At 38.9% G+C, this 11808-nt stretch overlaps 2 protein-coding genes across 3 annotated transcripts in view; both read right to left on the bottom strand.

Moving 5' to 3' along the window:
* Window positions 1–161: 161 nt before the first annotated feature.
* LOC127417610 (G-protein coupled receptor 151-like) lies at window positions 162–1906 on the bottom strand. The gene has a single exon (XM_051657652.1). It carries the CDS (start codon window positions 1879–1881, stop codon window positions 616–618), a length of 1266 nt encoding a protein of 421 aa, XP_051513612.1. The 5' UTR covers window positions 1882–1906; the 3' UTR covers window positions 162–615.
* A 4895-nt stretch (window positions 1907–6801) lies between these two features.
* The window catches only part of LOC127417608 (serine/threonine-protein phosphatase 2A 55 kDa regulatory subunit B beta isoform-like), a 99146-nt gene continuing 94139 nt past the window's right edge, over window positions 6802–11808 (bottom strand). For both annotated transcript variants that reach the window (XM_051657648.1, XM_051657650.1), the window contains exons 7-9: window positions 9704–9873; window positions 8592–8683; window positions 6802–8498 (exon numbers count right to left, since the gene is read on the bottom strand). In XM_051657648.1, coding sequence (XP_051513608.1) covers window positions 8219–8498; window positions 8592–8683; window positions 9704–9873 — 542 coding nt within the window. In that variant the 3' untranslated portion in view covers window positions 6802–8218. The remainder of the gene's footprint in view (window positions 8499–8591; window positions 8684–9703; window positions 9874–11808) is intronic.

The raw sequence follows: 11808 nt of genomic DNA, 5'->3' as shown, positions 1-11808 counted from the left end.
AAAAATTTCACTATGGTGCCAGTATGTTTTTAGGGAATAGTACGGGTTATTATTATATAGTCATAACATAGACTTCAAAGATCACAACTTGTAGGTTGCTTTTACACAAAAGCACATTTTTTTTTGTATTCCGCAGACACATTTATATCTTAATATCCTGGAGAACAGCCCTGTAAAAAAAAAGGGAGCATATTTTCATATATAATAAATGTATATTACAATTGGCGGGAGAGAGCTAGGCACAGCTTTTCGGTTTTGTTATTGTCTTGTTAGACCTGTGCACAAAAGACATCACCACACACTGTTTTTATTAGCAATCATATCTCTAATTATTATATAATACATGATACATAATTTTGAACCAAAAGAATACAAAACAACAGCTAAATCTTTTCTCTATACAAGTACTCATATTTTTCTCTTTTCAAGGAGAGTAAACCATAACGATTAGACAAAGCACAATATAAAATCAGTAAATACAAACCATAACTCATCATTTATGATTAGCCACAATGATTTCAGAAAGGGCTCAGTTCAGGTGAGGTCTGATCTTTTGTCTGTGTTTTTTTTCTCTCTTTCATATTGATTTTAACACTGTACATGGACAGGAAAGTCTTACTGTTTTCCTTCCCTGGGATCCTGATGTTCCCATGGCAAAGGGTCATTTTCATGCGATTGGGAGCCAGTTTCCCTCTCATGCCAAAACTGCTCTACGTCTTGCAGTACTATTCCATCCTTGTTGGTTGGGCTCTCCTGTTTTTCTTCACTCTGGTCCATTTGCTCCTCTGTTTGCCCTGGCTGATGTGGAGGCAGGTGGGCTGATGTTTCAGGTCGTGGGGTGGGAGACTTCGGGGCGGTCGGGGTGTGTGGCCCTGGCTTGCTTTTGGGTGGGTGCTTGCGGAGGGTGAGCCTGCGCCAAAGGCCAATGTAGCCCTCCCTAAACTCCTCAGACAGGGCCAGTACGATGAGAGGGTTGACCAGAGAGATGGAGAACATGAGCAGCTGCGCGGACAGAGTGAAAAGGACTGGAGGGAAGGTGCCCTCGGTTTCCAGGGCATGCCGCATCCACACCCAGGACACCCATTGTGGGAGCCACATGGTGGCCGTGGCCACGGTCAAGCTGAAGAGCATCAGGGTCAGTTTGCGGGATCGGATCTGCGTTCGCAGGTTCTGGGTCTTGCTGGACCTGTGCTGGCACCGTCCATACGCCTTCCAGAAGTAGAGCAGGGCGAAGCTCAAAGGTGTGCAATAGGCCACGAGCGGGTACGCCTTGACATACACAGACATGAAGTCATGGGCATCGGCTGGCACCGTTTGCACACAAATCACTCCGTTTGCTTCTCTTTGGAGGGTGGCGAAGAGCCACTGTGGTATGGGGACCACGCACGCCAGGAGCCAAGAGAGGAGCAGGACCACCAGGATGGTCTTCAACCGGAAGGTGACCTGCTTGGTAGGGTTGCTGACGTACCTGTAGCAAGCTTTGGCCATGATGGCCACGGTAAAGCTCTTGGCAGCCATGCAGGAGTGCAAGAACCAGTCGCAGGTCTTGCAGACAAACAAGCCCAGGGTCCAAGTGGCACGGGAATAAGCAGCAGCCTTGAAGGGAACAGCAAACGCTAGGACCAGACCATCAGCCAGCATCAGGTTCAGAATGAGCGTGTTGATCATGGACAGCTTCCCTTTACGTGCGTTGGTGAGCAGGACTCCCATAGCCGTTACATTCCCGGTGAAACCGAGCACGCAGATGATTCCCAAGACCACCGGAATCAAAACCCTCAGGTCTCCTTGATCCAAGTGCTGATATCCGCTTCGCTCCAGAAACGAGCGCCTGTCCACGGAACCGTTCCCGGCGCTGATGTTCACGCCCGGTGATTTCTCCATTTTCACGGAGATCGATGGATGCCGAATGTGCAGAGAGAAAGATTTTCTCTCTCTAACTTGCGCGCACTTGTTGGATTGGTTGCGTCCCCGCGCTCTGCTGTTGACTCGACCGCGCGCGTGTCCAAAGAGTCACGAGCGCAACAGCGCAGCGACTTTATAAGGGGTGCTATGATTGACAGGTGCGGTCCCCAGCTGACACACGGCGTTACATTTTGCCCGTCGCGACGCATCCTCCTGAGGCTAATTAAAATGATTTGGGGTAATAAGCACTGACTGACTGCAACACACTGTGGCCTCCAGTAGAGTTATTTCCTCTATTGTCACTGGAAATTATGGATTCTTTATTTCCTGTCGGAGACAAAGGACTGATGATTGCAAATGGTAATATGAAGGACTTGGAAAGTGTATGCATTTTGATGAGAGTATTACGAACACAGTTGAATTTTTGCCTCAGCAGCACACTTTGTTCCTCCAACTGGAAAGGTTATAAAGATTATATAGACCTGATGTCTAACAGATAAGTTGTTCATGTACATTCAAATCTGAATCTGTGAGACAAGACATGAACTGAAGTTTAATTACAGTTCTTACTGTTTAATGATACATTTACTAATGATCTGTTATTATGCATGCACAGTACTGTAATGTTTGTTAATGTTATCAATAAAAGTTATATAAAATTATATAATATAAAGTGTTACCAGTTTTCATTGAAAACTGACAATTAACATGGACATGAGCTTTTTCAATAAAGATTTCCACTTATATGGGGTAAAAGGCACTTTTGATTTAATTTGATCTCAAAACATTAAATAGCAACAAAAATGACCACAGCTCTTTTTCTAAACACCCCTTTCTCACTATGCACTGCAAAAGGTATTTGATCTATATGATGCTCATTTATGTAGCTAATGAGAATCCATTAAATTATCACATTTATTTTGAGGCAAAACACTCATTTGTTTTCAGTTTTGTTCAAGGTGATGAAATCAAGTTTTTATTTATTTATTTATTTTTTCATAACTGTCCAATAAGTGAAAGCATTGTATTTGGGCTAAATTGTTGCAGGGGGTAAAGCCCTGAAGTGGGGGAATAGATTTGTTATGGAAAAATCATGTTCAAAGTGGGCTTACATTGACTGTAATCCAATCACAGTGGAGATTCATTTGTTTAGAATACTTGACATGTTCTGAAATGTCATATTTGATTGAAATTAACAGGAAATGGTCCTTTTTCTATAGTGTTATATATATATTTTAAAGCATCTTAATTAGTAACAAAAAATGCTTCTTGCTGTCTCAAAAGTATCTGCATAAGTTGACAAATTTTCACCTTTAAAGGAACATTCTGGTTCAGTACAAGTTTAGCTCAATCGACAGCATTTGTGGCATAATGTTTGTTACCACAAAAATTAATTTTTTAACTTAACTTTCTTTAAAAAGAGCAAAAATCGAGGTTACAGTGAGGCACTTACAATGGGAGTGAATGGGGCCAATTTACGTTAATTCTTCTGTTAAAACTTGTGTATTATTTGAACTATAAAGTTGTTTAAATTGTAATTTTTAGTCATTTAAGAGTTTGTTGACTACATAGTCATGGCAATTAAGTTGTAAAATGAACATAAAATCATGTTTACACGCATCTTGTGCCTATACTGTTGAAACAATGAGTATTTTAATGTTCAAAAATTGTCCCCATTCACTTCCATTGTAGGTGCTTCACTGGAACCAAGGTTTTTGCTTTGTTTAAAGAAAAGGAGGGGCAAGTCAAAATTAATTGTTGGTAATGCCACAAATGTTGTCAATTGAGCTTAACTTGTGAACCGGGAACATTCCTTTATCTACACAATATCACTATAACCCCCCTGGGGGCTTTTTACCCCAAATGTGGGGTAAAAGACTACCTTGTCACCTTTTTTTTTTGTCTTGTGTTATTATTTATTTGTACACAAATCTCATTCAATATTCATAAATATATATATATATATATATATATATTTTTTTTTTATGGCCTTGGGAACCCTGCATGTAGTCTCTCAATAAAAGTTCAGAAAAAATGCATGCAGTATACAAGATCTACAACAATTCGAAAAAATATAGTTTAAAACAGTTTACATGATGTATAGTAGCCTAGGTCTTACTCAGTGCTGGATTGTAACGGATTACAGGTCATCTAGATTACTAAAATCAAGTACTGTAATTGAATTACATTACATTTTCAAATACTTGTAATCAGATTACAGTTAGTTTTTATAGATTACATGATTACATATTAACAAGGCAACTGCAGTAAATTGTTAATAATTTATTAATCATCCTAATCATTCTCTTTTTTCAGTCTTTTACATTTTTTATTCTAAGTCAGCACACCGCTGATATATTTTCGGTAAGACTTCAAGTGTTTTCGGAAGAGAGGGGTAGGGTTGTGTGTATTGCACTCAGAACTGATACTCATTACTAGCCAGTCAGGTGAAGATGGAGCGGTCTACCTCAGCATTTAACCACTGGATCTATAGAGATAATTTCATTTTTAAGGAGACGTGGGGCAAAAACATCACTGTGCAATGTAAACTCTGCCTTCCAAAAGTTAATATCCTGTCAACTGCGAAGGATTCTACGTCAAATCTAAAGAAGCATTTGGAAATTTTACATTGCAAATCTAACCAACTCAAACACATTTTTTCAATTATTATTTGAATTATCACTCTGTGTGTAATATAATCATGTGTCGCAATGTCTTTGGAAGGGTTTTGTCCATCAAACACATAAAAATGCACAAATATACTTCATTTCATATTCATTTGGATTAGCACCATAAAGTTACTTTTAGTTTCTTAAATTGCTTTTGTAGTCAGCTTCACAAATGTATATGAATGCATTTTTGGTGTTATGATAACTGAGATATTTTTGTGATGCTGATTCACAAATATAACTGGTCTGATCTCTTACTACACGTGGATGGCATTTGTAAAATGGCGAAATTGCATGACCACATTTGTGTTAACTTGCCCCGGGAACCTGTCCATAATTTTAGAAACTCCAGTAAGGAATGCCTGTTAAACGCAAATGTCTTTGAGTCTGTCATTGATGGAGGGCCTAGACCGCCATCAGCATCATGGGGGAAAATATGAAAACTTCTTCATATTTTTACATTTGCAATCATTTATCTGAATTTGTGGACATAAGCACCACTCAAACGATTAAACCATGCAGAATTCGGTTGAAATTAATCCAAAATTAATCGGATTAGATAACCCCAAAAATGTAATCTACGAGATTACGTTACTGATTGTATTTTATGTCATGTAATTTGTAATCAGTACCTGATTACAATTCACAAGTAATCCGTCCAGCACTAGTCTTACTGCAGGACACTGCCTGTGACATGACATGTCAACTGCCCAAACAGACCTTATTCAAAGTAGCTCTGTAGGGGAAATGTTTAAACTGGTGTTGATTGTTCATCTGACGAAACATTGAAAAGCATCTTTAAAAAAAAAATAAACCGGTTCTTTCCGGCAGACCCCGGTAATTCGCACCGTGGCTTTAGCATGAATAAAGCACAGCTGTTGACCATTCAGCATCCAGGACCAGAACAGTCAGGTTTATATTAGCTGTTGAACACACAAAAGAGTTGTACTCTGAAATAGAACTTTGACTAAACAATCAGTTATTGAGTCACAATGTAGAATGTTGATTTGGAATGTTCGTGGCCTATAAAAGGAGCAGAAACATTAAGAGAACTACATTTAATACAAGCTGTCAAACATTGGAAAGTGATGCTTTATGTTTATAGTTCGTGCAAAATCTCTGGTGCTTAGGTGGAAAAAAACTGTGACAGTCATATTGATGATTGCAAATCATATTAAGGTTCTAAAATAGCAAAATATGATGGACTGTTTGTGATAATTTTGAAATAATAGCAGGCTATAGCCTACTGTATATACTAGTAGGCTGTGTGCTATATTTTCACATAAAATAATAGTAAAACAATTATATTTATATTTTTATCAACCATAAAGGTAGTTTACTTTAGTAAACTTAATTCCTAACCCTAAGTGTTTAAAAGTGTAAAAGTTGAATTAGTTTAGGCAAATGTATTGTTTTAAGATGGCTTGTTTGCTAATTCTCTTGTTATGTGGACCCATTCAATATAATAGTAATAAAACACGAATTTCACTATCCATTGCAGGGAAGAAAGAGAGTAAATGGGAAGGAAAAATTAAGAAAAAGAAAAGAAGGGAGAAGAATGAAGAGAGGCTGAAGGGTGCCATATCACTAAAAAAATATTTTTGCCTATTTTTAGGATTTACAAATTTCACTTTCATAACAAAATTCAATCAATTAAACTTAAAATGACTAGGTTTTTATTTTATTTGGCTAAAGGTTACTCAATTCAATTGAATTTTGTAATGTAATTGAAATGCGTAAATCTTAAAATTATTTTTTGAGTGAATGTAAAGGGATCAAATCTTTTTGTAGTCTAGTATATTATCTTTAGTCATTTATAATGGTGTTTGAGGGGCTAGACCGTTACAACAAAAACGCTACCAACGCTAACATCAAATTCATCAGTATTCACATAACTTTACCTGTGTTTTTGCTTTACAGTGGCTGTAATAACAAGCCTCAGGACTTAACTGGGAGATTTTGGGGCATTTCTCTCGCGCTGGCTGACAGGACGAGAGAGCGGCAAGCGCGTGAGTGACGCCATTGTCATGATAACCAAATACGATATAAGGTGATTTACTGAAAGACTACAACAAAAGCATGAGCAAAGAAACAGCTTTCCTTCCCTGTCAACGAAATATAAAACATTGAAGCGTGTCCTTGAGTTGTCACGAGAGGGCGCCATTGTTTCACTCCCGCTACAGCTAACTAAGGCAAACCGAAGGGCAAGAAACAGACAAGATGTGTTTTACTTCAACTTCTTTTTCGTTTATTTTTATTTCAACGAATTCCATTAAGCATAAAGACTGCATGGCAAATCATTGCATGTCAATACATTCTGAGCTATAAAAATTTCATCAAGAAGTTTACAACGGAATTGTTTTCAGAAGACAACATTACTAGTTTATGTTTACATATTAAAATTCCCTGATATCATTTCACCTTCACGTCATGTATAGGCTACATCATGATACCGGCATTCCTGTCATCCTCAGGTCAAAGTGACATCATGAATGAGGACAATATAACAGTCTCAGACAGATGCAGTGGAACGAAACAGGTTTGTTTTGAAAGAAAATAGATGGCATCTGATGCTTATACAGGTTCCATTGGCATATTAGATGGCATCTTGCATGCATTAATACTGTTCACCTGGTACTGCACTTGAAGAATTAAAAACAAACAAATAGGTTTTACCGTAAAGTCATGAGCACACTGAGTTAACATGGAGACTAGAATGCATTATTCAAGTACTTCAATTCTGTGTTCCCAAAACCCATATCACTGCAATTCTTCCCCCTTCTTACACAAAGCTTTTCTTCACATTTCTTGTATAAACATTCACACTTTATGACCCAATACTGTATACCACCCTTCCGAATCCCTCTCATCCCACCCCCCAGCACCCACATACGAAAAGAAGGCACCACAGCTTATTTATGTTTAAAACAAAACAAGAGGACTAAAAAGGACACAACATGAAATTACTTTTTGACCAATAGGATTGACTTTTACGTCAGCGCTTCTTTCAAGAGGAGCAGTCAGGTCGCTAGGGACTGTTGATTAATTTAATAGATTGTTTGTGTTGTGATCAATAGTCTCACAATACACAGTCAACATAGAGTCACATTCATACTTTATTACAGACCAGTCTGAAACTTCTGCATTGTGTTCTGAAGAAAATTAACATCCATTGTATTTGTTAAAAAGGCACCCCTCTGTTTCTGATGCCAGGATGTTGATGAAAGAGTCCGTGAAAAAATAGACCAAGAGTCAACTCCTGTGCACAGTTCGCAGTTTGAATTTTGCTTTATTAAAGATGCTAAACTTCATGTCATTGACAACTCACTAATTTAGAGTCACTTAATTCCCTCCAACAGATAATTGAATAAATACAATAAATAAACAGTTTTAAGGAAGAGCTCGAGGAAATGTAAATGAAGATGGATTGTGCAGGGTATGTCGCTCCTCGTTCACTCAATATCCATATACAACATGGCCATTTCATTCAGGATTAGAAGTCCTACATTTGTCCATACTTCTCCCTCCATCATAGCTAACTTCCTTCCATTCAGAACAAAACCAGCACAATACATGCTGCAGTTTTCGACAGGGTGGCTACAACGATCTCTTTCTCTTCATCTGTGTGTGGAGGCGGCAAAGTTGTGCTAGTTGACCTTATCCTGGAATATGTAAAGGTTATTGGTTGCTGCCACTGCAATGATGTTCTCGGACGGATGCCAGGCGGTGTGGAGAATTTTCTTGCTGAAGTCCAGGCTGTCCACACTGATCTCGTCTTTGCGGCGTTTGCCACCCACACACACCTTGCGGGGTTTCAGAATTGCCCGAGGCTTGCTGTTCTCCCGAGATGCCTCCAGTGTCACGTCACGCTTCGTATTGCGGTCAAACATTCGGAAGAAGTTGTTGTAAGAACCAGTCATGATCACACTGGAAATGGAACCACAATATTCAATAAGATCTCAACAGAAGCTTATATCTACATCTTGTATCATTAGTTGATGTAAAAGTAAAAACTCTGACCTGTCTGATCCATTCCAAACACATTCAAATTTGTCGAAGATGCAATCATTCTCATACAGCGAGCAGAGCTTACTTCGTAAGTAATCGTGCACCTGGTGGATAAAACTGGTGTTAATTCAGTAAAAAGTCTTTATGACATCAAAAGAGTGAAATACCCATTTTAGAGAGTGCAGAATTTTAAAGACCTCATAAAATGATTTGTCGAGCACAGTTTTCTTTTCTGTGTCAACATATTTCCTATTGAAACAGGAAGTGTACGTGGATCATCTTGAAAAGCTCATACCTTTTTTTTAACGTAGCCTTTACATTTCACAACCTAGCTTTAAGCACTTTAAAGCTAATACTGTAGATGAAAGCATTGAAGATTTCAAAATGGAAAAAATTCCCAGCTACTTTCTTTCCAACTAATTGATAGTTGGAATTAAGTACAATCGTTAGCACAGCAAAAGACACAAGATGAACCATGATTTGATTCTTGCTATTGCTAGTTGGAGGTAGGTGGTATTTATTATGTATGAGCAGAAGACATTCTCATAAACTGGGTTTCCAGCCATGTGTTTTTATGCGTTTTTAGGGATGTCGCTTAAATACTGGATGGAAAAACCAAGATGCAAATTTTTTTTTTCAAAATCCATATAAAAACATATACTTGAGGTGGATACATTTTTTATTCGACAAGAAGATATATGCATAATGATTCTTAGGGTGGGCAACTGTTTATCTCTTTGTCAGACCAGGGGGTGCTACTCCTTAAAAATTTTGCTTGGGTTGGTCCCCCTTGATCATTTTTTCAGTGTTGGTCGGGGGGTGGGTGGTGTGATACAAGGAAAATCTAGGGAGGCAATGCCCCCCCTTAGGCCCAGCCATGTTTTTATTTCTGTTTTGGGCCAATTTAGTGACTTTTTTATTTTTCTAAACACATGGGATGAAAATGCTGCTTTATTCGCAAATTGTTTTTCCTATAGATAGTCTCAAAGCTAAGAGACATGGACTAAAAGTCACAAAATGTTTGATTTTGATTACATGGGGACTTCAAACAGTTCTCAATAGTCTTCAATGCAGTGTTAAATTCAGGTTCTCTAGGTTTACGGTGAAATCACCCAGTGCTTTACCTGATAGGTCTCCAATGGTTTGCTCTCCATGTTGAGATCCCAGACCTTCACCGTCAGGTAGTCACGTGTCATCAGGTACCGCCCACTGTGGCTGAACTTCAGGTCAGAGATGGAGGAGATGATTTCAGAGAAAAAAGAACGATTGCTTGGATCTTCTGGCTCCTCAAAAACTAGATATGCATAAAAAGAAATCAAGCAAAGAAGACATGTTAACTACATAGAAAGTTTCACATTTGAGTTTCAGACATTATGCTGCATTAATGTCTTGTCAGAATTATTAGCAGTTACAGAAATACTCAAACCAGCCCGTCTGGCACCAGCAATAATCCATGCGATTATCTAATCAGCCAATTGTGTGGCAGCAGTGCAGTGCATAAAATCATCAGGAGCTTCAGTTAATGTTCAAATCAACCATCAGCATGGGGAAAAAAATGTGATCTCAGTGATTTGGACCGTGGCATGATTGTTGGTGCCAGACGGGTTGATATGAGTATTTCTGTAACTGCTGATCTCCTGGGATTTTCACACATAACAGTCTCTAGAATTTACTCCGAATGGTGCCAAAAACAAAAAACATCCAGTGAGCGGCAGTTCTGTGGATGGAAATGCCTTGTTGATGAGAGAATTCAACAGAGAATGGTCAGACTGGTGCGAACTGACAAAGTCTACTGTAACTCAGATAACCACTCTGTACAATTGTGGTGAGAAGAATATCATCTCTGAGTGCTATTCTGAGATGGGGGTTGGCGCTGTTTTGGTGGCACGGGGGGGACCTACACAATTTTAGGCAGGTGGTTTTAATGTTGTGGCTGATCGGTGTAGACGTGAACAGTTTTTACAAGTAGGAATTTCAAAATTACAGTAATTCCAACATGACTTGAATGTGCCCTTGGTCAACATGAAAACTTGACCCTTATTATTTTCTTAATACATGCTCTTGGTCTTATTGTGAAAATTCATTGGTGCAAGTTATTCCAAAGAAGAAAATGTTTGTCTTCATAATTTTTCATCAAAATAATTTGGTCAGCCTCCGAAACAACTTTCCTTTTCAGCTGGCATCACTCAAAATTAAATAATTAAATAAATATTTAAATAATTAATTATATATACAATGTAATTGTTAAAAAACTCCAGCCACTCAGCTCCTTTCTTGTAAGAAACATACTGTACACTTTTCATGATCCAAGTTCCGCACTACATTTCTTGTTTAATATCGGAATCGGAAATGCATCACATTACGGAAGTACAATGGAATGCCATTTCATGTTCAGAATATCAAGCAACTGGCACTTTCAAAGAAAGTTTCTCTGAAGCAGTTTCACTGTGTACTTCCCAACATGTATCAAATGCGCCCCACTCGCCAGGGAAATAATACACCTGTCGCAGCAGAGAAACAGATATTTATCATCATATATCGATTATCCGCTCACTGTTAGTTGTCTCAGTCATGGATTAGCCTCAGATGTGTCGGCAGGCATCTCCGCAGTGGATGAAAAATCAATGGCAGAGGGGGAGGAGACTGATCAATGTATGTTTGGGATCTGCTGAACTGCAGGTGTTTGTCATAAGCATGCTATGTCACATTGTGTGCCTCCCCACCTGCAGTCCTGCTGGATGTCATTCACTGGGGGCTAATGAGTCCTCTGGGGAGTGTTGTGAGGAGTGATGGCCCTAAGCCTGGGGCCATCACTTCTTGAAGCCCTGCTGGGTTTGGTTAACCTACCCCGCCTAACATTGGAGATTTTTTTGAATATTCTCGAGGATGCCTGGATGATTTATTAGTGTGGGTGGAAGGACCGATAGACATATCTGCACTCAAACTGAAACACATGCACACACACACACACACACACACTATGTGATAGGGAAGACATTGAGGAAGTATTTCCTGAGGCAAACTGGCACATCTGCCTGCTGTGAGCTCATGTAGCAGGAAGAAATGGACAGATGTGTGTATAATTTAGAGCAGTGTGGTGCTGGAGATACTAACCAATGCAGCTTAATCCGAAGCGCTCACTGTTCCCCCTCCAGCAAATCTGACCATGTTTAAAATTCAGCAGCAGAATGTAAATGTTCTATTCAACAGGATGTGAGCGCATGGACCA

Source organism: Myxocyprinus asiaticus, chromosome 27, assembly GCF_019703515.2.
Source record: "Myxocyprinus asiaticus isolate MX2 ecotype Aquarium Trade chromosome 27, UBuf_Myxa_2, whole genome shotgun sequence".
Classification (NCBI taxonomy): domain Eukaryota; kingdom Metazoa; phylum Chordata; class Actinopteri; order Cypriniformes; family Catostomidae; genus Myxocyprinus; species Myxocyprinus asiaticus.
The sequence above is the reverse complement of the archived record's forward strand: the minus strand, read 5'-3'. Positions and strand labels throughout refer to the sequence as shown.

What these genes read in the sequence shown, in the direction of transcription:
- LOC127417610 (XM_051657652.1), bottom strand. Translation starts at nt 1,881, where the DNA reads ATGGAGAAATCACCGGGCGTGAACATCAGCGCCGGGAACGGTTCCGTG.